This window comes from Terrapene carolina, unplaced genomic scaffold (assembly GCF_002925995.2).
Source record: "Terrapene carolina triunguis isolate 2854851 unplaced genomic scaffold, T_m_triunguis-2.0 Scaffold96, whole genome shotgun sequence".
NCBI classification, from domain to species: domain Eukaryota; kingdom Metazoa; phylum Chordata; order Testudines; family Emydidae; genus Terrapene; species Terrapene triunguis.
Genome location: NW_020664447.1, coordinates 78,742,780 through 78,770,009, shown reverse-complemented (window position 1 = coordinate 78,770,009; position 27,230 = coordinate 78,742,780). Strand labels below are relative to the sequence as shown.

The 27,230-nt window shown below is 43.5% G+C and overlaps 1 protein-coding gene across 1 annotated transcript in view; it reads left to right on the top strand.

The window, feature by feature from the left end:
- The first annotated feature begins 2,267 nt into the window (after positions 1–2,267).
- Positions 2,268–27,230, top strand: part of DEGS2 (delta 4-desaturase, sphingolipid 2) — a 26,544-nt gene continuing 1,581 nt past the window's right edge. The window contains exons 1-2 of the mRNA XM_024196463.2: positions 2,268–2,392; positions 16,773–17,515. Of these exons, the coding sequence (XP_024052231.1) occupies positions 2,311–2,392; positions 16,773–17,515 (825 nt within the window). The 5' untranslated portion in view covers positions 2,268–2,310. The remainder of the gene's footprint in view (positions 2,393–16,772; positions 17,516–27,230) is intronic.

Genomic DNA, 27,230 nt, shown 5'->3' with positions numbered 1-27,230 from the left:
TTTTTAAAATTGGGAAAAAACTTCCCCTATTTTCTGTCTGTTGTTGTTCTCCGGAGAGAGGGAAAAGAGCAGCAATGCTGTAAGAAGCTTTGGGCCAGGTATGAAAAATCATCAGCTCATACCTAGAATCTACTCGTTTGAAACCCCAAGTATGTAAGTAGATCAGGAAATGTCTAGGAAGACACGATTAGGTTTATTTCTTTTTATTTCTTTATGGCTTGTGGACTCCTCTGTGCTAAATCTAAATGCTTTTGTTTTGCTTGTAACCTTTAAGCTGGACTGCAAGAAGGTCATTCTTGATGCTGAATTTTTGTAAGTGGGTTTTTTAAATCTAGCAATAGCCTGAGTTTTCAAATTTCTTTCTTTCTTTTTGTTTTTAATAAAATTTACCTTTTTTAAGAACAGGATTGGATTTTGTGTCCTAAAAGGTTTGTGCACATGTTGTTTAATTAGCTGGTGGCAACAGCTGATTTCCTTTGTTTTCTTTCTCAGTTCTTCCCCTTGGGGGGGTGTGTGTGTGAAAGGGCTTGAGGGTATCTCACAGGAAGGAATTCCCAAGTGCACCTTCCTGGGTTCTCAAAGGGGTTTTGCACTTGGGTGGTGGCAGCATCTACCCATCCAACGTCAGAGAAAAACAACCTTGGGAGTTTAATACAAGCCTGGAGTGACCAGTATTAATTTTTAGAATCCTTGTGGGCCCCCACCTTCTGCACTCAAAGTGCCAGAGTGGGGAATCAGCCTTGACATGTGTCATGCAGCATTCTTTACACTCTTGCATTAAGTATGTAATAAAAGAACTGAAACTATACTGATTTTCCACTACATGCATCCGAAGAAGTGGGTATTCACCCACGAAAGCTCATGCTCCAATACGTCTGTTAGTCTATAAGGTGCCACAGGACTCTTTGCTGCTTTTACAGATCCAGACTAACACGGCTAACCCTTTGATACTTGAAACGCAGCATTGGGCAGGGGTCGCAAGCTGGAGGATTCTCTGCGACTTTAAGTCTTTAAATCACGATCTGGAGACTTCAACAGCTGAGTTAAGGGAAAGTGGGTGGGTCAGCTTTTGTGGCCTGCATCATGCGGGAGGTCAGACTAGATGACCATAATGGTCCCTTCTGACCTTTAAGTCTATGAGTCTATGAGTCTATACTGTTCATTATAGTGAAGTCTTGTTACAACTCTCCCAGCACAAAATACTTACAAATAATTCCAGAAGCAGTTAATGCTAACCCACTCCAGCCCAGCCCATTGCTTTCTCTTCTAGCTATCTGAACCTCCCCATCCCTGTATAACCCACCCATGCCACCCCATTTGAACCCATCCCATCCTATCCCCATGTAACCCATTCTAATAAAAACCATCCCATTCCATTCCAAACTCTTGTATAGCAACCCACCTATCTCCATGTAACTCATTCCAACCTATCCCATTCTAACCCCTTGTACCCTAACCCATATCCATATAACCCATTCCAACCTATCCCATACTAACCCCTTGTACCCTAACCCACCCATGTCCATATAACACATTCCAACCCAACCCACCTCATTCCAACCCATTGTTTCCCATTCTAACACACACCATCCCATTCTATTCCAGCCCCTTGTATTCCAACCCAGCCTATATCCATGTAACCCATTCCAATCCATGTAACTCATCCAACCCAACCCAGCCAATTCCAGCCCTCTCTATCCCAACCCAGCTGTGTGTAACCCATTCTAACACAACCCATCCCATTCTTCCAGGCCTCTCTAACTCAACCCACCCCCATCCTCCAGTAACCCATCCCATCGCATCGCAGGCCATCAGTCCTTAGCAGCCCATCCCACAGCCCATTCTAACCCAGCATAGCCCATTGCAGTCTCACTCCTGCCACCCCAACCCTTCCAACTCATCCCACCTCAGGGTAACCCAGTCTCATCCGCACTAGGCTTCCTGACCCCAGGGTAACCCAGTCTCACCAGCACCTGGCTTCCTGACCCGTCCCATTCGGGTGCAGCCCGGCCCAGGGTAACCTAGTCTGACCCACATCTCACCCCAGTGGCTCCCCCAACCCGGCCTCTCCTCTGAGCCGCGGGGCAGGGCTGGGGCAGCTGGTCGGGATGGAGGCGGGCTCAGCCCCGCTAGCTGAGCGGGGAGGAAGAGCTGGTCGGAGACGGAGCAGCCAGTCCCGGAACCGGGCTGGGCGGGGAGGCGGGAGCCTGGCCGAGCCCGCGCCCGCCCCTCAGGTGAGCCCAGGCGGTATAAAGCCCGGGGCCGGAGGGTGGGGTGGGGTGCAGAGCTGGGAGCATTGGCTGGGTGAACATGGGTAACAGGGTCACCCGCGAGGACTTCGAGTGGGTTTACACGGAGCAGCCCCACACTCAGCGGCGGCGGGAGATCCTAGGTAGGCGCCCGCCGCGGGCAGGGGGGAGCGGCTGGCGGCAGCCGCCGCGGGGAGGGCGCGGGCAGGCACCTGCCTTCCCTGCTGCCGTGGCCGGGCTGGCCCGCACAGCGAGACGGCGATGAGCGGCTCTGCCCTTTGCCTGTTGTAATCCCGCTCCAGTGCCTGGCACTCCCAGCGCGCCCGGGGCTGAGCCGCATCCCTCCGCTTTGCCTCCGGGGTCCCGGCGCTCGCTCGCCCATTCCCGCAGACAGAGCTTCCCCGCCGACACCTGTGTCCCCCGCGCCGGGGAGCCGCTGCAGCGCCCAGAGGGTGACCCTACCCTGCCCCTTCGGGGGACGCTGCTATCGTGGGAGCTTCTTTGTCTTCCTCGGTGGCTCTGAATCCCTGTGCGTGCCTGAAAATCTTCCTTTGCCCTGTTTGTTAAACTGCTGTTTCCTCTTCTCGCTCTCTGTCCCCTCCCCCCCCACAAACCCTGGGAGATTCACTCACGAGAGGAAAATCATCAGCAAACTGCTCTGGCCTAAGCCTGGAGGGTTAAACTGTTCAGCTGTGGCATGTTCTGCAGGACAATTCCTACTCCAGCCTGCAAACTCTTACTGGAGCCTCCTGTCCTGCTTGCAAAGGAGGCCCGAAGAAGTGGGTTGTACCCCACGAAAGCTTATGCTCTAATAAATTTGTTAGTCTCTAAGGTGCCACAAGTACTCCTGTTCTTTTTACTGGCTTATTGGTATATCAGGTTTTCCCATAGCTAAGTTACTTTAGACTGGAACTGATCCACCTTCCCTTTTGGAGTGAACAGCAGCAGCTTGGAACAGCAGGCCAATGAGCCATGTCTGGGGGTTGTACTGAATTGTAACACAAATGTCAAGAGCCAGGAACTGAGTTGGGGCAAGTAGAGATCAGACACTGATCAGGTGCACACACTGCTCACTGAACATAAGAATGGCTATACTGGGTCAGACCAAAGGTCCATCCAGCCCAGTATCCTGTCTACCAACAGTGGCCAATGCCAGGTGCCCCAGAGGGGCAAACAGATGCTAGCGACACCATTCCTTACCTATCCTGGCTAATACCTATTAATGGACTTAACCTCCATGAATTTGTCTAGTTCTCTTTTAAACCTTGTTATAGTCCTAGCCTTCACAACCTCCCCAGGCAAGGAGTTCCACAGGTTGACTGTGTGCTGTGTGAAGAAGAACTTCCTTTTATTTGTTTTAAACCTGCTGCCCATTAATTTCATTTGGTGGCCCCTAGTTCTTATATTATGGGAACAAGTAAATAACTTATTCACTTTCTCCACACCACTCATGATTTTATATATCTCTATCATATTCCCCCCCATAGTCTCCTCTTTTCCAAGCTGAAAAGTCCTAGCCTCTTTAATCTCTCCTCATATGGGACCCATTCCAACCCCTAATCATTTTAGTAGCCCTTCTCTGAACCTTTTCTAATGCCAGTATATCTTTTTTGAGATGAGGAGACCACAGGTACTGCAGGGCAGAGCTGGGTACGACTTTTCTGATCGTGTGTAAGAATGGCCTGCCAGGCCACAGTTTGACAGGTCGGGGCAAAGAGACCAGCAATTCATAGGACCCATGTCCTAGCCAGAAAAAAAAATCCCATTCCAGTGACTCGCAACATGCCTTGGCATGGGTTAAAGCTGTAAAGATTTATAATAACCAGGGATTGGATCACCAGAAATATAGCACTTCAAAAACATTCAAATCTAGTTAAATCTTTAGTAAAATGAGGTCCTTGGGACACTTCCTCAAAAGTAGACTCATAGGCTTTAAGGTCAGAAGGCACCATCATGATCATCTAGTTCAGCGTTTCTCAAATGTGGCCACCAGGGGCTTTTCGTGCGGTCACAGCCTTGTGGGTGGTGATGGGATGGGGGGGGGGGCGCGAAGCTGCGGCCCCTCCCCCAGGCCCACCAGTAGGGGCTGGTCCCTGCTCCCTTCTGGAGCCACAGACACCTGTAAGAGCAGGTGATCAGTGGGAGTTCACCACTTTTCTGGGGGCAGTGGGACTCTGGCTTCATCCATGTGGAGGTGGGCTCCTTCCCCCAACCACAGGGTTTCAAGCTCTGGCCCCAGGTTCACCCACCACAGCCGTGGCCTCTGCTGCCTCCTCCATCTGGACCACCAATTGTGCCCCCCCCACCAACACACCTGCCTCCCCATCCAGGTCTTAATTTTTCCCCCAGCTTGCCGGGGCTGAGTAAGTCTGCTGTGAAAAGTAATATTAACAAATATCGCTTTTCACAGTAACAGACTTACTAGCTAGCAAGTCTAAAAACAACCAAAAAAGCAAAACATGCAAAGCACCTTATTTGTGTTTCTATTCCGTTTAGGTCCAGTAAAGAATAGAGACAACTGTCAATTATTTTGTCTGCAAAAAAATTCTAAAATAAATTACAATGATTTGGACATGTATATACGCACATTTATTTGTTTTTTCTAAAGTTAATTAAGTATTTTAGGAAAAATTGTCAGAGTGGCCACAGTGAGGCCATCAAAAAATTTCTTCTGAGAACCCCTGATCTAGTTTGATCTCCTGCACATTGCAGGCCACAGAACCTCACTCACCCAAGACCGCCCCTCTTCTCTCTCTTCTCTCTCTTCTCTCCCCCCCGACCCCCCGAGCCAGACACCTGTAATCTTAAAAAACAAAAAAACACTGTTCTAAGAGTAAAATTCTTATGTGAATGAGGAAAGAGCCTGGCCATTCCATTTATCAAACAGGCATTGAGTAGATTGACTGGGATTCCTAAATAAGATAAATCTATTGAGTATATTGGTAGACAGCACATAAGAAAGTGTGTTCTGGTGTGTTTTTTCAGGGCTCTAGGCCAAGCCACAAAAATCACTGCTTTCCATTCATGTGTCACAGGGTATATTTCTGATTTGTACAAAACGATGTCCACTTCCAGACTGCAATACAAGAATGTGTTTGTTATGGGGGCTACCTCTGAAAAACACTCATCAGCTGCAATTGTTATAGGAGACAGCTGTTGCTAATCTAAGTACTCGTGATATTCTCTCTTCCTGTGAAATGGGGCACAGCTCTTAAATGACTTGTAAAAGAGGCAGATTTGTCTTATGGTTAAGACAGTAGAGTGGGGCTCAAGAACTGAACCCAGAATTCCTGGCTCAGCCAGCCTTCCTGTAGGACTTCAGACAATTCAGTTAATCTTGCTGTGTCTTAGTTCCCTATCTTTAAAACAGGATAATGCTTCTCTCTCCCACCTTTCAGCTGTCCTGGCTAGTTAGATAGTAAGCTCTTCAGGGCAGAGACTCTTTAAACACTGTACAAACATATAGCTCAGTGGGACCCTCATCTTGGGAGGGGGAGGGCATCTAGGCACTATCTTGAACCAGCTGTTACTGTAACACAGAAAGCTTGTGGTCAGGGCCAGTTCTAGGGGTGGGCAAGCAGAACGGTTGTTCTGAACACCAGCTTCCAGGGGGTGCTCAGTTGCTGTGCCATTTAGCGCTTTTTTTTTTTTTTCGCTCTGCTCCAAATGGCTGGCTTTTTGGGGACTCCATTCTGATTGGCTAGCGCCCCAAGGAGCCAGGACACAGTCTTTCATGAAGCACCCTCATTCATCAAGGTACCTCCTCAATGAGTGGATGCACAATGTCTTTCTATACTCTGAGATATACTGAATCAGTCTTTTGCTTTTATCCACAGACAGGGCCATCCTCTCTCTGTCATATTCCTTGTCACCAATGGTTTTGATGCATATAGTTTCTTTGGTTTTTCATTGACTTTTTTTCTGGATTGATGCAAAGGTGGACAATTGAGCAATACACTATGTAATTGGTTAGCCCAGGAGGGATGACCACTCCCTCCTGCTTGAATGGGCTATTACTGAGACACATGATTCCCTGGTTACTCATTTTTTCACTCCAAGGCCATAATTTTCAACATAGTTACATTATTCTTTGTACACACATCTCACAATGACTGAGTATTGATAAGTTACAAGCTTTCAGTAGAGACTTCATATGCTACCCTTTATGGATAAACACCAAGGAAGCAATGTGTTACATGTATGAGTTTGTCAGGTCTCAGACAGGAGTTGCTTGTAAAGAACAATGTGAACCCTTTGCTAGTTAGCACCCTGGGTCACAGTGGGCTATTACCTGGGAATAGAACTAGTTGAATTTTTTCATTTGAAACTTTTCTGATGAAAGGTTGTCTCTCCTGAAATGAGAATTTTAACAGAAAAAATTAGTGTTTTTTAAATGTTCCAATCTTTCAACAAAATTCAAAGGAAAAATGAAAGTTGTTTTGGTCCCCTCTTTCCCCCACTCCCATTTCCATTTCTCTCCCTTTCTTTTTCCATTTTGTCACTGAAAAAGGATGTTTGGGAGATGGTGATTAGAAAAATCAAAAAAATCAGACTTCAAAACATGTTCACTATTTTCTGACCATCTCGTTTTGTGAGCCAGTAATGTTCACCCTCCACAATTGGTACTAACTGCCCATTGCTCAGAAGGTGAGTTTCAAGATTTTGATTATACAATATAGGTTCTGTCTACCTGATGGATAGACTGTCTATCTTATGTCACAGCAGCAGAGTTCAACAGGATTGGAACTGCTGACTATCCCACGGTGTAACTTCATACCTGAACAGGGGCAAAGGAGGAACAGGACTTGCTCCCTTAGCCTGTTTGTGCCCTTCCCGCCCCCCCTTCCATCTCTTGCTTTCATTTTTGCCCTCTGTTTGAATTTGATTGCTCTTATTCTCCAATTTTTCTTCATCTTCTTTTTTTTTTTCCCCTTTCTTTCCTTTTCCCCTCAGCCTCCTGAGGTTCTGTTCCTACCCATTATTCTCCCCCTGCCCTGTTGTCTTTCTCACTTTCCCGCTCCTCCTTATGGTTATCCCATTATTTGAGAGCTGACAAAGTGCCTGGTACTGTATCTCATACAGACTAGAAATATCTTCACTTCTTCCCCCTGCCTTGTAGTGTTAAGGGTAGGGGAAACCCTTGCTGACTCCTTCTACTTGCTTACTAGTTAATCATTAACCTTTATACTCTGCATAGCATAAGACAGATAATTTATAGAGAAGAGAGAGGGCACAATCAGCCAGTGGTCATGCAGGGCTTCATACAGGTCAATACTCTACTGTCCCTGATCAGACATGGGCTAGGGGGTATGGTGCAGTGCAGTAGATGTCCTATGTATGCAACCAGGTATAATGAGATTGAAAACCATCCTGGACTTCAGGACGTGCTGTGTGTCACTGCCTGGCCCAGACTTTTCACCCACAGTGGGTGGTGCCAATTCTTAACTGTAAGAGAACATCATTTAAAAATCAATAACTCAAACACAATGAATGTTAGTTTCACTTAGATAAAGGCATCCAGATACCACAATGAGCAGAATATTAAAGCCTAGATAGAATGAGACCTCACTTGCATGCATGATCAAATCTAGTTTATAAAACCATTCTAATAAACTTTACTGGAGAATGGTGTTTTGCTTCACAGAACTTACTTTAAAAGAACAGAGGTGCTTAAATACAGCTGAGCTAAAGACTGAATCAGTTAACCTTGCCAGTGACTGGCTTTGAATGTTATAGCTGAAAGTGATTTACCTTTTAACTCTAAATCTAATTACCAGGTCTCTAGGATGACAAATTCATTTTGTTCCCTGTTAAGGAAAACAGTGTAATTGATGCACAGTCAACCTGTGGAACTCTTTGCCAGGGGATGTTGTGAAGGCCAAAACTATAATTGTGTTTAAAAAAAAAATTAGAAGTTCATGGAGGATAGGTCCATCAATGGCTATTAGCCAGGGTGGTCAGGGATGCATCCCCATGCTATGGGTGTCCCTAAGCCTCTGACTGCCACATGCTGGGACTGAATCACTTGATAATTGCCCTGTTCTGTCCATTCCCTTTGAAGCATCTGGCATTGGTCACTGTTGGAAGGCAGGGTATTGGGCTAGATGGACCATTGGTCCGACCCAGTATGACCATTCTTTTGTTCTGACAATACAGGGTAAGTCTTTTGTGAAAGACTTATTCCTATATGTACAGCACTGCAGTGGTGCAGCTGTACCAATATAACTGTGCTGCTGCAGCATATCTGGTGAAGATGCTCTATGCCAGCGGGGTTGAGCTCTTCTGTTGGAATAAAAAAAAAAACACCTCCGCAAGCAGCATATGCTATGTCGACAGGAGAACCTCTCCCGCTGACATAGCGCTGTGCACACAAGCGCTTACGTTTGTGTAACTCGGGTGTGAATGAGCAAGATAAGTTTTGCTGACATAGGCTGTAGTGTAGACATAGCCTTAGTGAGCAACTGCAAGAAATCACCATTGTTTTCTGGTGTCTGACTTTGTGGTTGAATCCATGCCATAGAGGCTATTTGGCTGCTATGTCTACACTAGCAATTTTGTTGGTGTAACTATGTTGTTCAAGGGTGTGTGTGTGTGTGGAGGGGGGGGGGGGACATGACAAGTTACACCAACAGGAGTGCCAGTGTGGACAGTGCTATGTCGGCGGGAGACGCTCTCCTGCTGACATAGCTACAGGCGCTTGATGGGGGTGGTTTAATTATGTTGACAGCATAGAGAGGCTACATGGAAGATCTTACAGCAGCCCAGCTGCATCGGTACGTGGCCTAAGGCTGTTTTTACTATGTATCCTGCAGTACATTGGGCACCTTACTGTACCTAAAAAGCACTCCCTGTGATGAATGAGTTCAAAATGGCTGCTGTTGACCTTCATCTATTATGCTTCTCTCATGGAGACTTTACATGGTCTTCATTGATTCTTTTAATCTGAAATAAACCATCCCAACTGAAAGCCCAGATATGGTTGGGGAACATCACAACCAACCTCTCATTTAGACTAAATATTTTTTATTTTACTTGCTCAAATTGAGACGAACTGAAGTTCAGATTGTAAAAATGTTCCTTGCTTTTGTATATTTTGACTCCTTGAGTGACTTTTCAGAAGTATTTAGGCTAGTGTCCTACATTTTTGGTCCTTGGTCTTCTAATAGCAAATACTTTTCTAATTATAATACCTGCAGTAATACTGGCTTTGCTCTATCCCTCAATATCAAACTGTCACTTTTGGGCCAACATTGAGAATAACACCAAATCACCACAAACATCCCATCGTTGCAGTGTCTCTTGTCACTCAACAGCACACCTGGTGGTTAATTAAAAGTTGTATTGAGGGTTTCTGAACGGAATCTATCCAGTCCTCATCTGGTTCTCTCTACGAGGGAATAGAGAAATTAGGAGATCCTTGGCCACCTATGGGGGAATATATTACCTCACCTAGGCCAAAAGGGGAGAGGGAGTTTAAGGGTTGGTGAGTGTAACATTTCTGTATCTAAAGCCATCTGGTTTATCATGATGCATTATGTGGTGCTAGTATCCCCAAGTTAGCTTGCTGGGGGTTGTGGGTGAAGGGAGGGATTAAAACACAAAAAAGGGCTTGTTCATTCTGGTGAGCTGCTGAAAAACACAAAGCCTTTTCATGAGAGAATGGAGTGAAAATATATTTACTTTGATCCTTCTTCCATATAAATACCAGATCAATTAAAGGGCGCAGCAGTGTGGTAAGGTTAAATATGCTGTGGTTTTTGGTGCCTCTTATTTGTTCTGGCAGGGAGTCACTTCAGAGTGACTTCATGTTTGTTTAACAGGGCACTGTCCTGGAGGCCCAGGTGTCACTGGGTTTTTTTCCCCCCTTTGCTTATAAGGCCCTTTGAAAGCCTGGTGTGAAGAGGAATGTCCTTACTTCCATTGCACATGCATGTTGCTGCTATTGTCAGCTAGACATGAGTCAAAGTAAAGAAGAGCATGAGGGAATAAAACTTCCCCTCTCTGTTAAACAGAAGTATAGTTCCAACCCCTGCTTCTTTAGAGCTCCCTTTCCTTACTGTTGGCATACAGCCTCCCTTCTGTCTTTCTCTCTCTCTCTAATATGCTGTGCATAGTTATGCCACTATAAACATTAAATATATGATGTAAGCGTCTCATGTCAGCAAGGAGAAATGCCCCCACTGTCCTGCCACTGGCAGCTGCAGGCCTGATTGGCTCTCCACCTCTTGTTCTGCATGTGAGAAGGGACCACCTGCTCAGCTCTCTGAGGCAACACTAGGGGGAGCCCAGAGCAAGAGATCAACTGCCATTCTTGATGCAGAGGGGGAGCCCTGAGCAGTAGCCTCGGACCATATTAGTAGGTTTTATCCCCTACTTATTTCTTGCCATGTTGAAAAGATTTCTCCAATTGTAATTGGAAATCTCTATTTGTGTAGTTATAATCCTGCCCTGCACCCATTTGACTGAGGGGGTCTTAGATGTGGGAAGACTAATTCCATAGCACCAGTTTAACATATGACATTAATGAAACAAGATGACTGACTCTAATATGCTACAGTATTTTCAAAACCATTTTTGACTGGGGTGACCTCAGTGAGCAACTACTAGTTAGTGACTTGTAGCGTACTAATGCTCCTCATTCTGAACCTTTTAAAGGGATATTTTTAGGGTAAACTTCCTTAATTTTGTTGCTAGTAACTTAGATTATTAAAAGAAATAATTACAAAATGTTTTGTTTCCCATACACAAAGAACAGCTATCTACTTTCAATCAGTGACCTTCATTGCATAAGATGAAGGTGGGGGGACCCTACAAAACAAAAGTAAGGTTTCAGAGTAGTAGTCTGTATCAGCAAAAAGAATGTGGAGTACTTGAGGCACGTCCATGAAAGAGCACAGTGCCTGGAGCAGGCTGCCTTTGAATACAAACTGGCAGGTAGCTCTGCAGGGAGGAGATGTCTCCATTCTAAAAGTGCAGTGGTTGGCACCAGGGGGCTACTACCCCTGAATGGATCTTTAATGGTTCCCATTGGAGCAGATTACTGTCATACCAGTGAAAAAGGTCCACAGTAATTTGCATACACTGCAGTTTATTTGAGAAGAAATTACACAAGCAGTAAAGGGTTACACTAAGCAAATAACTCCTATGTTAGACATTAAGAACTATATGTTAAGAGCTATACATTCCTCTTAGCGAGCCTCTCTTTCACAAACATACACAAACAGGCCCTGTGCTAGCCTCACACAGTTCCTGCTTGGCAAACAGAGAAGGTGGTTACCAATTCTATGGACGGCTTCTTCTCTCCAGGTCTGGTCTCCTCAGCCCTCTGGTCTGTCTCGGATTCCCTAGAGGCAAGGCCTTGGCTGCCTGGAGACCCTTCTGGTTCACAGTCCTACTTGAGCCCACGGAGCAGAGTTTTGGCTACTCTGTCTAGCAGCATTAAGCGTTTTAATTAAGGAATCCCTCAACAGTAATTTAATTTGCTTGATTTTTATACTCTATTTCCTTAAAGGAGTCACATGTCTTAAAAACATGCCCAGTGGGCGTGTGGCTACTAATTTTTACCCAATTAATACTTTAGGAGGAGACTGCAGAGTGATGCCAACTGAACATTACCCCACATTCACTCCCTTATCAATCATTCACTTCAGCCCCCTGTGTGATGTACTTCAACAGGGTCGAGATGCCCCGGTCAGCCCAGGCTCCACTCAAGATGTTCTACACGTGTTGTTTGCTTTCAAGTGGACATATTTACTGACTCAAAGATCAGTATTAATCATACACCCAGCATGGAGCCAATCAATTTCACCTCTGGCATCTGCCTGATGCTAAGAGAAGGATTCTGTTCCCAGAATTCTCTTTCGCAGTTCAGTTATGTCAAGATATGTTCTCACACCATTCATTCAGTATGGCCACACCAATGTGGCACCATCCCAACACAGTGCAGCCTTCACTTGCTTCCATTGTGCAATGCAAGTAGTCAGTGTTTGTTTAGTCACTTTTCCTAGTCAGGGTCTCAGACTCTAGTCCAATGCTGTAATGTTTGAGCCAAGAATGCTGCAGGGGAACATCCTTGGTGTTAAAAATCTGTTACCTCTGGAACCATTCACAACCTTTCACGCTGTACAAGCCCTATTTAAGCAAAAAGCAAATTGAGGTAGGCTCTGACCAGCATCCCCTTGAGCTACTCTTGCAAAGTCTGTACTAATAATACCACCTACCATTAAGGATGCTTTACTAACTTGCTGTGCTGCAACAAAGGGCTGAAATGTCTATTAAAACATGAGTTTTCCTACCTGTAGTGCTGCACAGGCAATTTAAGAAAGTCTCATATAAGGCTACTTGAAGAACCAATGTTTCTGTTTAGGACACGCCAAGGGCTGATAGCTATTGTTAGGCCACATAGGCCAAAGAACTTAGGCATCCATGAAAAGTTATCATGGTAGTATCACAGGCTCTGAATGTGTGTGTTACTTTTTTCAGGTGGAAACATTTGTTCTTTCTTCCTATGCCTTTTGGAATACCTTAGCCTGATTCATAAATAAATGTTGACCTTGTATAAAACACCCACTTTGACATAGCTCTTCTTAGTCAATGGATCTCATTCATCTGCATGTCTTCTTTTAGTTATGGTTAAACTGCAATTATCAATTATGATTGACTATTCTAAGGGATGAAATTTACCCTTTATATTAAAGTTGAGCCTCATTAGCATGTGCCATGATGTTTTGCATATGTCAGAGCAACAAAGTAATGAATACTTTGCACGTGCTGCTCTCATGAACTAGGAGGCCTTTTTAAGAGCCTTTTTATTTTTTTCCCTGCTGTATGTAAGTACAGCAAGCCTAGCAATCTCAGCGATTCTTTTCAGTTCTATTTTCTGGCAGTGCAATAATGGCATAGGAGACTAAAGGGTATGTGAAAAATAGTCAACAAATGTTTGGCAGTATTAACCTAAGGACAATCTTTCTGTGCCACTATCTATTATGCCAGAATTTACCTCCGGGTTTCTTACATACAGTGTTCCTGAAATTAGCTCAGAAACAAGACTGTGGTTAAACTTATGCAGATAGTAAGGTACTTGTATTGACTGCAAGCTCTTTTCTGTACTTATTACTGTATCTTCAATACAATCAGGCATGATCAGAAAATGTTGCTTTCAGATGTGGCTGGTGCCTACATTCTAGTGCAAGGTATTGTGTATATTGCACAATCGGTCAACTTTTCTATTATCTTTTAAATATGTATCCAAAAATATTCTAAGCCACTAAATGGCTTTGAAATAATGGACAAACATCTGAATTGTGTAACTATTCAGGAGATGCTTTCCTTTTAATACATGAGTAGACCTCTTTCCTGTGGGTGTTTTTGTTAGGTAGGAATGCACTGTATGTGGTTTAATGCCTACAGTGGGCAATCTGTCCAAAGGACTGCATGATGCAATCCTTCAGGATGAGATGTTATGTGACGGCCTTGTGCCTTAATGCTGCTAGCTGGCTGGGTATTGAGAAATGATCCCATGGCATACTAAAATAAATCTACTAACTTCATCTGAAATAAGAATGTGGCAGTTGTTTAATTATGTATGTTTATATAGCACCTAATCACAGTTGCCAACTTTCACGTGGTAAATGAGCACCCCGATTTTCACAATAATCCAAAAATCAAGTTAATAACATTTCAAAACAAGCCAATCCCTCAGAACCCCAGCACTCTGTGACTAGATTCTCCCAGTGTGGAGTCTGGGACTAGTGGGCCCACTGTGCACCCCTGACTCTTTTCCCCCCACCCCCTTGTCCCTGCTTGCTGGGAGCCAAACCCAAAAAAAAAAAAAAAAAAAAGCTACAAGCCCAACAAGCTACAAACCAAAAATTAGCCAACAAGCAACTCACAAGCCAATTAAGCCAAAACCAAGACCAATTTCTGCGTTTTTTTCCCATGGGTTTGGCATGTCTGCACCTAATACAACGGGGTCCTGGTCTGTGACTAGGGCTCATACATGCTTTGGTAATAGGAATAAAAAAAGTGATGTTGCAAGCTTCTCAGGGCTGGGTGTGCCTTCCTGTGTATTTGTACAGAGCCCAGCACAATGGGGCCTCTGGAAACCTCCACATTATAAATAATACTGAATTACTGAGATTATGGACATTCACTTTTCTATTTAATTGAATTTTTATTTTAGTACAAAATTTCCATATCCTGTATGTGTTACACCTGTCACTGCTGGCAAAGTCACAGGACTTATTTGCATTGCCTCCGATGTTTACAGTATCCACAGCAGCACTGTTCCACACCTTCATAATCTGATCTTGGTGAAATAGCAAATGTGGTGTAATGGTCAGATGACATTTACCTGTCTAATTATAAAAAATTCACCCATCACCCAGTGTGGACACAAATACAGTTTGCAGCCACAGTTCCCAGATTAAGGAATTGATCCTGTAACTTTCCCCATGTGAGTTATACTTACTAATATGTGTCGTGCAGAAATAAAAGGCTCCAAAGATGGGTGATAAGGACATAGAATCTCATGTGAGGAAAAACTGGAAAGGATATAGGATCTCTTTAAAGAGGGGACCTAATAGGAGGCTATAATGAAATGGGGCACAAAAAGGAAATTGCACATTCTTGTGGGTTTTTTTGTTTTTTTTCCTCTTGTAAATCAAGTGGACATTCAACAAAACCAGAAGGGAACATATTTAAGCTGATAAAAGGAAATACATCTTTACATAAGTAACTTATGAATTCATTGCTGCATGATATCTTGAAGCAAAGAGCTCCTTGTGGTTCAAGATCAGACTACTTGGCATGGGGGAGAACATCCAGAGTCCTTTTTTTTTATCCTATCAAATAAGGATATAAAACCTCATTCCATAATTGCCTTCTATAGAATTTCTTGCACCTTTTCTTGAAGCATATGGTATTGGCCACAGTGAGATGTTACTGGGTTACAGAGACCGATTCTAACCCTGAATTACTAATTTAACTCCTCTTCATCCTCAATCACAATCTGAACTAATCCCACCCAATCAACCCTTCGGCTCCCAAGCAAGAGCGTGAGTAGAGATGCCAAGATTTCCCCACAGTATATTTAGTCAAATTAATCTGATTTCATTGTAAAGAATAAATCATAATTTACAGAATGTGTAATACCTTCTAGAAGAATCTGAATTCATGATCCTTATGTAAAACATATGGTTGTTTCTTCTTTTTTCTTCTTTGACAACATTGTCACTATCAAAGTGCATGATGCTCCATGAATACCCAGAACTCCTGTTATGGGCACTTAGAGTGACAAATACTCTGCATTTATATAGCACCTTCCTCCAAGGATTTCAGTGTTTCCCAGTAGCTAGTATTAACTGGAAATGCTGAGCACTGTCAATATCCACTAATTCTATCCCATCATGTTGCGTAAATTGAGGGTTAACAGTTAAAATAGAACTTCTTATAGATACACACCCAACAGAGTAAAGTGCTAAATAGGACACTCTGATCAATTAAAGGAGTATGTTGCCAAATACTTTACATTTTTTATATCAGAAACATGTTCCTACCATATAACAAATGTCTTGTAATGGATCTCTAATGCTGTAGCTACATATATTGATAACTACTTAAAATTGGATTGGACTTAGCATTTTAGTAAATGTTCTGTAGGCAGCAATCTTTAACTAGCCTGGGGGATAAATCAGATGTCTTATCTCTTTGCAATATCTTTCCATGGTGCTGTGAAGACCCACAATCAGAATATATCAGGTTATTATGGATTTTTCTGGGTGGCATTCATACCTGTCCCTGGTGTGTAACTTTATGAAGGCTAATGAACACAAAGATATGGAAATCTACCACTTATCTTCCTTCCTTTCTCCCGATAATTATAGCATTGGTTTCTCTTATGATGTCAGTGCAAACAAGGACTGGTTCCTGATATAACCATTGGTGATTTTAAAAAGGTCAGATTAATGAGTAAAATGCTAGTGTTTTTCCCTTATTGGGGCCTGTACAAAAGAGCACAAAAGTACTCTCTATGGATGTGTCTTGTGTCCAATATTCTGCCTCCCTGCTAGCACCTCTGGTTTGTGCGTGTCAAAACACCTCTGTCTACTTTGGAGTCCATTCTGTGGTTCTATCATCAATCTGCTGTTATCCAGAGCAGAGAAATGTCAATCGGATCAGGTTAAGTAGCCAGGGGAGTGACTTGCTTGATACAAGGTGCTCCTTGATACAAGGTGCAATTTTTAATTTAGTGGCTCTTAGGATACAACCACACATTCCCCATCCCATCAGGGCTGTACATTTGCTCAAGAGAGGCTTGGTGCAGGGTAAGTGTTTGAAACTACTCTTTCAGTAGAGTTAATGCACACTGCATGGGAGTAATTCTGTACCTGTGCATTACTTTCTGAATGACTAGGCCTCCGTGCGTAAACTTTTAATGGAAGAAATTAGAGAGGAATGCACGTGGTGACCATGCTTACTTTCCTGATACTTAATGAGTTGTTTTGTTTTTTCCCCCCCCTTCAGCCAAATATCCAACAATTAAATCTCTAATGGGACCAGATCCCCACTTAAAATGGATTGTGTCTGGAATGGTGTTGACACAGCTTCTAGCCTGCTACCTGGTGAAAGATTTATCTTGGAAATGGATTTTCTTTTGGGCTTATGCTTTTGGGGGCTGCATCAATCACTCAATGGCGCTAGCGATCCATGATATTTCACACAATGTTGCCTTTGGTAACAAGCAGGCTAAGTGGAATAGATGGTTTGCAGTCTTTGCCAACCTGCCATTTGGACTTCCTTACTCCGCCTCCTTCAAGAAATACCACATTGACCATCATCGATACCTTGGTGGAGACACTTTGGATGTGGATGTTCCAACCGACTTCGAAGGCTGGTTCTTTTGCACTCCATTTCGGAAATTTATTTGGCTCATCCTCCAACCATTCTTCTATGGCCTGAGACCTCTTTACGTGAACCCCAAAGCAGTTACTCAGATGGAAATATTTAATGCCCTGGTACAATTCTCTATTGATTTTATAATCTACTACTTATGGGGCCTGAAGCCTGTTATTTATTTAATAGCAGGCACATTACTTTGCATGGGTTTGCATCCTATTGCCGGGCACTTCATAGCAGAACATTACATGTTCTTAAAAGGCTACGAAACCTATTCTTATTATGGACCTCTCAACTGGATCACCTTTAATGCAGGCTACCACATGGAGCACCATGATTTCCCCAGCATTCCTGGATGCAAGCTGCCAATGGTAAGCATATATGTGGATCCTTGTAAAAGTTGCTAGAGTAGCTTAATTTGGAATGGCTTGTATTATAGCAATAGCCACTTTTAACTAAGGCTAAAGCATATCTTTCAAACTGACAAAAGACCGTTGTGGGGGAAAATAGAGGTCAAAGACCCAAAAATGGGAGTGTGGCGGAGGGTTACACACAGACAGTGCAAGAGGGTTTAACAATATGATAGTAATTTCTTTTGCATGAAAAACATTACCTAAGAGTTCCAATTCTTCAACTTCCTAAGTTCGGCCTCTTCAGCTTATTGTGGTGTACAATATATGTGCAATGGTGGAAATGATTAGTAGATTTTGTGGGATGGAGGTACATCTAGGTCTAAAATGGTGCCCTTCATATATGGGCAGGGGACTGGAATGGGGGGGGGCATGCCACCCACTCTCCCAAATGAGAAGGGGGAGTGCAGGGGCGGAGCTTCGGGGGGGGGACACAAACAGTGTGGGAGGGCGGGGCCATGGTTCGGGTGCTCATGCCCCCCCCCCCACTTTTAGAGAGCTTCTGCTGCTCCTATATATGGGGATAGCTGAGATGGCTGCTGTGTCAGCTGCATACACTAAGTCTGCAATGGAACATTCTACTCAGTATATCAGATCCTGGGGTGGCTCAGATTATTTAAATTTTAGTGTAAAAATTCTCTTTGGCTGTTCTTGAACAGGATCTGTGAATAACTTAAAATGAGTTGGCTGCTTCTGTGTAAACTAGAAACAGCAGCAATTTATCAAGTGAAACTTGTCCAGTGATCAGTTCACCAGTTGAGTTGTAAAGAAGTGTAATTGCAGACCCTGTTTGGTGCTGAACAGAACATATGGGCTTGGATTCACCCTCACAGAGTTTACCAACTTGACACAGACAACGGGGCAAGTTAATGGAGTAGCTAATATGGGACTTGGTTGATAAAGAATTAGAGGAGGGTAATGTGATTAATGCAAATCAACATGGGTTTATGGAAAATAGATTCTGTCAAAATGACTTTTTTTATGAGATTACAAGTTTGGTTGAAAAAGGTAATAGTCTTTACATAATATACGTAGGCTTCTGTAAGGCGTTTGATTGGTACTGCAGGACATTTTGATTAAAAAGCTATAATGATATAAATAATATGGCACACGTTTAAATGGATTTAAAATGGCTAACTGAGTTACCCATTCAATTACGATTCCTTGTTTATAGGTTTCAAAATGTATGTTTCTAGTGGGGGCCTGTAGGGAACAGTTCTTGACCCCATGCTATTTAACACTTTTATCAATCACCTGGAAGAAAATCATCACTGATAAAACTTGTAGATGACCCAAAAATGGGGGGAGTGGCAAATAAGAGGACAGGTCACTAATTCAGAGCAATCTGAATAGCTTGGTAAACTGGGTGCAAGCAAACAATACAATATTATTTTAGTATGGCTCAAAGTAAAAGTACACATCTAGGAGCAATGAATGTAGGCCATACTTAGATAATGAGGGACTCTGCCCTGGAAAGTAGTAACTCTGTGAAAAAGATTTGGTGGTCATGGGGAATAATCAACTGAACGTGAGCTGCCAGTGTGGTGCTGTGGCCAAAAAGAAGTTAATGCAAACCGGGGATGCATAAATGGGAATCTTGAGTAGAAGTTTTTACCTCTGTATTTGGCAGTGGTGCAACTGCTGGTGGAATAGAGTGTCCAGTTCTGGTGCTCACAGTTCAAGAAGGCTGCTGATAAACTGGAGAGGGTTCAGAGAAAAGCCATGAAGAATGTTTAAAGGATTAGAAACCTGCCTTACAGTGTTAAGACTCATGGAGCTCAATTTTTTTAGCTTAACAAAGAGAAGTTTAAGGGGTGACTTGATTAGTCTAGAAGTATTTATGTGGGGAATGAATATTTCATAACTAGCTTTTCAATCTAGCAGAGAAAGTTTTAACATGATCCAATGGCTGAAAGAGGAAGCTAGAGAAATTCAGACGGGAAATAAGGTGTAAATGTTTAACAGTGAGGATAATTAACTATTGGAACAATTTACCAAAGGTTGTGATGGATTCTCTACCACTGACCACTTTAAAATCAAATTTGGATGTTCTTCTAAAAGATCTGTTCTACGAAATATTTTGGGAATGTTCTATAGCTTGTGTTCTACAGGTCAGACTAAATGATCACAGTGGTCCCTTCTGGCCTTGGAATCTATTTGAACCTTTGAAAACACAGTTCAGAGACACGGGCCAAAAGTGACTAGTGATTGTAGATGTTTCAGTTTAGGTCCCCTAAACTGGAATGTATGAAATTTGGCTTGACGTTCAGAAACTGCTAAGTATTCACTGTCATGAACATGGCTTGATTTTCAGTGTCTAAAATTAGGTAATCAAAATGTCACTCTTGGCAGTCTGTCACATGGATGGCCAGGGATGGCTTTGCCTCTGTCTCTGTTTTTGTTACAAGTGCCTAACAGCTCTTCTTGCTTTTGTGGTAATGCTGGCCTTTATGGAAGAACCCCTTTTAAGAAGGGATTCAAATGCGGAATAGGATAGCGGGGGGACCCTTTGTGTACAGACCAACAGGAGAGAAGGGTCCAAAAGGAGTGGTGAAGCTGAGGCAAAGTAATGGCATGGACTCCACTTTACTACTGTTTATTGCAGAGAATTCTGGTGTTCTCAGTATTGGTTCAAGCACCACTTCATGCTTGTAATGCTCTGTCCATCCACGTACTCTTGACATTTCACAAGGATCCCCACGACTGTTGTGGGCACACTGAATCTGAGCAATCCTTGTGCATGCCTCCTCCTGTGCAGGCTCAACGGGAGCTACTTCAGTGCTGGTGTCTGTGGGGAAGCACAGGTGTTACTGTTTAAGTGGCTTTCCATGCCTGCTCCAAAGTGCTCTTGCTCTTCAGGTGATGGCGCTGCCCCCCTGTGCCTGGAGTAGGGTGGTGACAGACCCAATATCAGTCGAGTTGGTCTTCAGCTGGTCTTGGCTCCCTCAAAGCTTCCCTGCTTCCAGTGAGAGGAATGCAGGACACAGCCTTCCTGAAAGTAGCTTTCATTTTAAAGTTTTGATTGCAATTTCCTTTATTGATTATGCTTTAAAATGTGAATATAAAAATATCTGCTTCTGCAATGCCAAGCAGAGCAAGGTTAGTGAGTACATTCTGCACACACAAACAGAATAGTGTTGCTCCATAAGTGAATGTGTGTACTTCGGGGGGGGAGGGAGGGACGGGACTTGGGATGGCTGTAAGGCATGTGTTCCAGACTACTGAGACCTGAAAAAGGGACACTAGCAAAAAAACAGTAATGTGACCCCTGCTTCTTCATGGCACTCAAATAACCACTGGTGCCTCTTCCCACCTCCTCACTGATGCATCCGGGGGGAGGGAGGAGGATACTGTATAAAATGAGCAGGTGCGGGGGACACGGGAGAATGGCGGAACTAGCTAAGAGTCATGGACTTGTCTGGAGGCATGTTCCACGTGCAGGTCAGTGTGTACAGACTACTCTGATTTTTGGATCTTGGAGGGAGATACAAAGAGAAGGAAACGAATATGTCGTGATTATGACAAACTTTTAAAGTTATTGCACATTGGAGCTGGCGGAAAACTTTCTGTGAACGTCTTTGACAGAAAATAGCTTTTGGAAGATGTGGAAATTTTTGCAAACTACTTTTTTGGTAGAAATATTTGACTTTAATCAGAAACATCGAAATTGAACATTTTTTCCCTTCACTCTTCAGTAACCAAAAACCCCAAAACGCTGGAGACCAACTTAGAAGAAAACAGAACTAATTTTTGCAGGGAAAATATTTGTTCAACCAGCTCTATTGCACAAAATTCACAACATTACCAAATACATTTTTATGTTTCTAATTTCTATTTTAACAGCAAGCACCTGACCCACCTGGAGCATCCTTGTCCAAAGGCAGTGGCTAGAGTAACTGTAGTGAGCTTAAACCTAGCTCTCTCAAGGGAATAGCTCCAGGCCCTCAAAGTCCTGTGTAATTTTGTGGACAGGACAACCAATGGAAGGCACCACTGGAACAGGCCAAATATGTAGGTGATAATATAGTATTGCATATATTTAGAGTGGCTATATTGTACCTGCTTAATATTAATGAGCATTCAGGGCTTTGGACACTACAAAAATCCTTCAGTTCAATAGACCAAAGACTAACAAATGCATGCTGCTACTCCAGGGAGCTGTGATAAAATTATGGGATATACCACAATGCACAAGTACTGCAACAGTTGGAGGGACCATTTTGTGCACATGCTGCACTGGCTCACTTAAAGGAGACAGGCTAGGATGGAATGAGTGGCCCTCGAAAACACTCTGCTGTATTGATGGTTAAAAAATTGATTGTCAAATAAATTATTTGAATGTGGTAACATTTCTTGAAATAACTTACTTCATTAGGTCTACTTAACTGCAGCGCTTAACCTTGGAATTGTTGAATCCTCCAATATAGTTGGTCCTTTAGATGTAGAACCTTTAGCGTTATCTATCAGCAAGTACGTAATGGGAGCTGTTTGAGTATGATCAGGTCTCGCACATAATGGGGAAATGAGGGAATAAATGGACCTTGTACTGCACTTTCATTTGTTTATCAGAAATTGATATTTAGCTTCATCTTCTATCACAGATGGCTCATTCAGAATGTCCCAAGCAACATGTTTGCCATTGGAAAAACATGCATCAGTGTGACCCTCGGAAGATCTCTGAATAGAAACAGGAACCATTAGGCTATGCTGTAACCTAGAAGCTGTTAAAATGTGAGCCTCATATGATGGCAGTAGAACTCCTCTCCTCCTTCAATGAGCTGTGGGATGACTGCTTTTCTTGTATACCATGAAATTAGTATCCTGTCCTGAAGTATCAATTTTAAAGAAAAACATGTAATGCTAAAGGCTGGCTAGTCTTTGTGTGAATTTTTTCACTGTCAAACGTAATATTGCATTCTCTTCTGACCAGTGGTAGAAAGATCCATTCTACTTATCTGTAGAATTGACACCCTTATAAAAATGCTCCAAATGATAATGCAAATCTCTTCCCACTCCCCATCATTAGACAAAAAGATCTATTGTTACACTGGGTATTGCCTGAGGCAAAGGAGTTATTCATTAAACTTCGTGGGGAAAGTGCTGGGCAGGGTGTGAAACCAGGCTTACTAGACTGACTGCCTCAAAATAACTCTAGTAGCTGTGCTTGTTTGAAGCACAAGTTAACCTGATAGCAGAAGCAGTGGAATTAGCTGGCTTATTAACTGTTGTGTATTTTTACACATACCTTGGAATTATCAACTTGCACACAGCTAGCTTATAACATACTTTTATCACTGTTGTTCTCTCTCCCCTATTCTTTCCTTAGACTTTCAGTACTACTACAGCACTTACTTTGGAAGATGATGAATACAGCTGTAGTAAAGCATTGGAATTGCAGTAGCGCCTAGGAGCTCCAGTCGTAGCCCCGTATCTCATGGTGCCTGGGTGCTGTAGAAATGGAACAAAAAGTCCCTGCCTTAAAGTGCTTGCAAGCAGTGTAAGAGAAGAGACATCAGATGGTTAAAGGGGGAGCACAAGTAAACAATGAGGCAGTACAGGTCAGGATAAGCCCTGGCCTCAACATACCAGCTGCTTCAGGCTGCTGTAATGCCTTCCATCTTAAGGTATCAAAACTCTTTACAAACACTAACAGGTTAAGCCTCACACCAGCCCTGTGAAGAAAGGGAGATTTGGTATCCCTATTTTACAGATGGGGCAGAGATGTAAAGTAACTTGCCCAAGATAATGCAGGAAGCTGATGGCACAGCCAGGAATAGGATTCAGATGTTGACTCCCAGTCCTATACTGTAATCACAATGCTCCCATTTTTCTTTGAGATAATGGTACTGTGATCAAATGACATGACTACTTGAGGGCAGTAGGTGTTTACTCATTAATCTGACCTTTTTAAAATCACCAATGGTTATATCAGGAACCAGTCCTTGTTTGCACTGACATCATAAGAGAAACAGTAGGTGTTAGGTGACTGGAAAGATAAGGACAGGTACCCTATAATAGTTATCAGGCCAAAGTACATCTAGTAGCAATTTAACTTCAGTTTGTTAGTCTGTCAGTATTATGGTTTTAAAATAAAACTTGCATTAAAATATTTTCCTTATGTCCAAATCAATGTACATAGTTCACGTTCTGTGATGCTATTAGCATAGACAACTAAACATACCAGCTGTTTTCATGTTGGATTTCTTTATAGGGTTAGTACATCAACAAACATTACAAAGCAGAACTGTACAGAAACTTCAGTACTTTTATTTCAGTGCACTTTCCAGTACACCAGGGGTGGGCAAACTACAGCCCGCGGGCCAGATCTGGCCCATCAGAGCTTTGGATGCGGCCTGCGGGACTGCCACCCCCATGGCGCTGCGGGCCCTGCACCACTCACGGAAGCAGCCAGCACTACATCCCTGCGCCCCCTGGGAACTGCAGCCAATGGGAGCTTTGGGGGAGTTGCCTACAGGCCAGGGCACTGTGCGGAGCCCTCTGCGGCCCCTCCCCCAGGAGGGAGTGGTGTGGGGATGAGGCAGGGAGGGAACCTGCCTTGGCCCTGGTGCGTGCCATGGCCACCCTGGAGCTGCTCCAGGTAAGCAGCACTATGCCGGAGCCCACACCCCACACTCCTCCTGCACCCTGCCTGCACTACTCCTGCCCCCCACCCCCAGCTGCACCCCAACCCCATGCCCTGAGTCCCTGAGCCTCTTCCTACACTTTGCACCCCAACCCCTTGCCCAGAGCTGCACACTGCACCCCCTCCCACACTCCCTCCTGCCCCCTAATCATCTGCCCCAGCCCTACATTCATAGCCCTGCATGCAATTTCTCCACCCAGATGTGGCCTTGGGGCCAAAATGTTTGCCTAGCCCTGCAGTAGAGGCAACAGGCCATCAAACTTAACCCTCAAAATGCTGGTGTCTTCCAGACTCTAGCAAATCAATGTTTAGGACAGGGGTCGGCAAACCCTGGCGAGCCACGTGCCAGAGGAAGCACCCTGGCGAGCCAGGCCAGTTTGTTTACCTGCCGCGTCGGCAGGTTCGACCGATCGCGGCTCCCACTGGCCGTGGTTTGCTGTCCCAGGCCAATGGGGGTGGCAGGAAGCTGCGGCCAGCACATCCCTTGCCTGCACAGCTGCAGTCTTTAAGTGCTGGATAAAAAGCAGAGAAGTTGAGTGTCTAGGTACACAGATATCATGAACTTCAATCATTCATTGTAGATAATTCATTAAATCTACTACTACTGTTCAAACAGATACATTTTAAGGTAAGGTTTCCAAAGCTCAGTACTTCATTCTCACTCTCTATTGGTACCAGCCCCAGAACTCTATTGATCTGCTGCTCGTGCCCTGGGGTTGGTTATAGGACTGCCATTCCTTACTGAACTGGAATTGCTTTATGCACAACCTGGATCTATGCTAGACCTGGCAATCATGTTGCCATTTTGCTCTACAGCCACAGTGGGGCTGCGCCAAATCATTTTAGTGTGTCCCCTGCTTACCTATCCTGCAGAGCCTGGCTCTGCTCTCAGAAACAGTGGATTCTGGGAGATATAAAGCCTCCTTCCCCATGCACAGTGGGACAATATTGGGAAAACTTTCTGAAGCATTAGTGCTAACATGATTTAGGCTGAAACCGTTTAAACTGGGATCTAACTTTGCTGGAAGCATATTTAACTGAAACTGTATTTGATGTGCTTATAAACTATAGGGCACTCTTACATGAGATATGTTATGAGCATATGAGGGGACCATACAATTCTGGGCACACTCAATTTGTGTAATGTAGACCACCTGAGAGCTGCTATTTAAACTGATGTTAAACAAAGCCAGCTGTGTTCAGCTCCTTTCAAAACATGGGCAGGAGTTTGTCAATATAGTAGGATTCTTAACCATGGGATTGGAGAACAATACAAGTAGCTTGATGCCTGTTGAATAATTAAACAGCCTGTGCCCATACCCACATGGCAGGCAGAGAAAATCCCAGTGCTGTAGGAAGTGGTGGTGCTGCTCAAGAGATAGCAGTCATTCTTATGGAATCACTGCCTTAGCATTAGGGTAAAGGAGGTGTGGTGAAGAGAAATGTGCTGTTAGAGATGTAGATTCAGATGAGACATAAAAACAAGCTCCTGATTATCCAGGGCCATTTAAAAAGAAGCCAATGATACTACTGCAAGAGTAAGGGTGTTACTTTGCTATCCTGGCCAAATCAGTTTACTGAAAATGCTCTCTCTAGTTTCACAAACTATGGTATGCAGTTGCTTTTCTATTCCAGTGGTGGCTGTATTTCAGTGGTGAGGGAGATGATCTAAGAGTCGTAACAGATTTTACACTTCCCGGAAGAGTCTAGTGTGCTTTGCTAATGTAACTATTAATTTTTATTGCAGTATCACCTAGAGCCTTGAGCTCTGGGCCCCGTTTAGTAGATGTTGCATAAACATAATGATAAGGCTTGCCCCAAGGAGCTTACAATTTAAATGGACAAGACAAGGGGTGGGGGAAAGGAAGGATTATCCCTATTTTATGGAAAGGTGTGTGTGGGGGGGAGAAATTGATGCACAGAGGGAGTATGATTTGAGATTAAGGTCATACAGGGAGTTTGTGGCAGAACCAGGGTCTAAACCTAGCTCACCAGTACCTTACCCATACAATCATCCTCTTTCCTGAATTGATACATGAATAGTACATATGGGTCACAGTCACCATCTCTAGGGTGAAATTTAGGAACTGTTCTAATACTGCATATCAGCCCTTCACAATAGCGTTAAAATAGGTTATGAAGAATCTTTTCTAATGGAAACAATGGCATTTTATGAGCCAGCAGAATGTGATAACCAGAACTGGGTCTTAACCCTGGTGTCCTGGAACAATACCCTATCTCCTGGGAGGTGTGTGTATTGTTTGTAAGGCTTGTGGATTGCTTTCAGCCCTTGCATTTACATAGCTCTGTTCATCCATGTCCTTATTAACATAGTAACTTCCTCTTTTCTTGCGTGTTGGGAATGTATTACACAATTCATGCTAAAGGAGAAGTATAAAAACAGGTAAATGAATTTACAGTGTGACTAACACCAGTTTACACTTTAACTTTATCTGAGTTTCTTAAACTCTTTCACTGAAGGTCAAAAACTTGCATATAAATGGCTCCATGGGAAGAATGGCTCATAAAAGTCCAAGTTTAAATGGGGGAATTTTTATTGCATTCAACAACCTCGCTGGCTTTTAAATACTGGGTAAATAATGTTCTGGAAGGAAATCTGGTTTCAGCTCTGCTACTTTGCCTGGGACACTATGGCTTTTGTTTATCTAAAGGGCTGAGTTCAATTAAAAAAAAAAATCTGCCTAGGTAAGAATAATCTTGGCAGGTTTGTGCAAATGTACAGCAGCGCCACTGATTCTCTTGTTGCTACACTCAAGTACGTGCAGAAGCAGAGTGCTGAGCTGTTTATCAGTAATAGCAACTGTATCACCACTATATTGCTAGTGCTAAAGTTGCTATAGCCTCCCACTTCCATGAGTTCTTGAAATCTCTTCCTTTTCATGCTGTCCTTACCGCCTCCAAAACCAACTCCCTGCCAAAGCTACACTTCAGATGTCTTCTTGTCCCACTAAAAATCTTTAAAATGGTTTAAAAAACTTGCTCAGATATTGTCACTTGAGTTAATGTTTACAG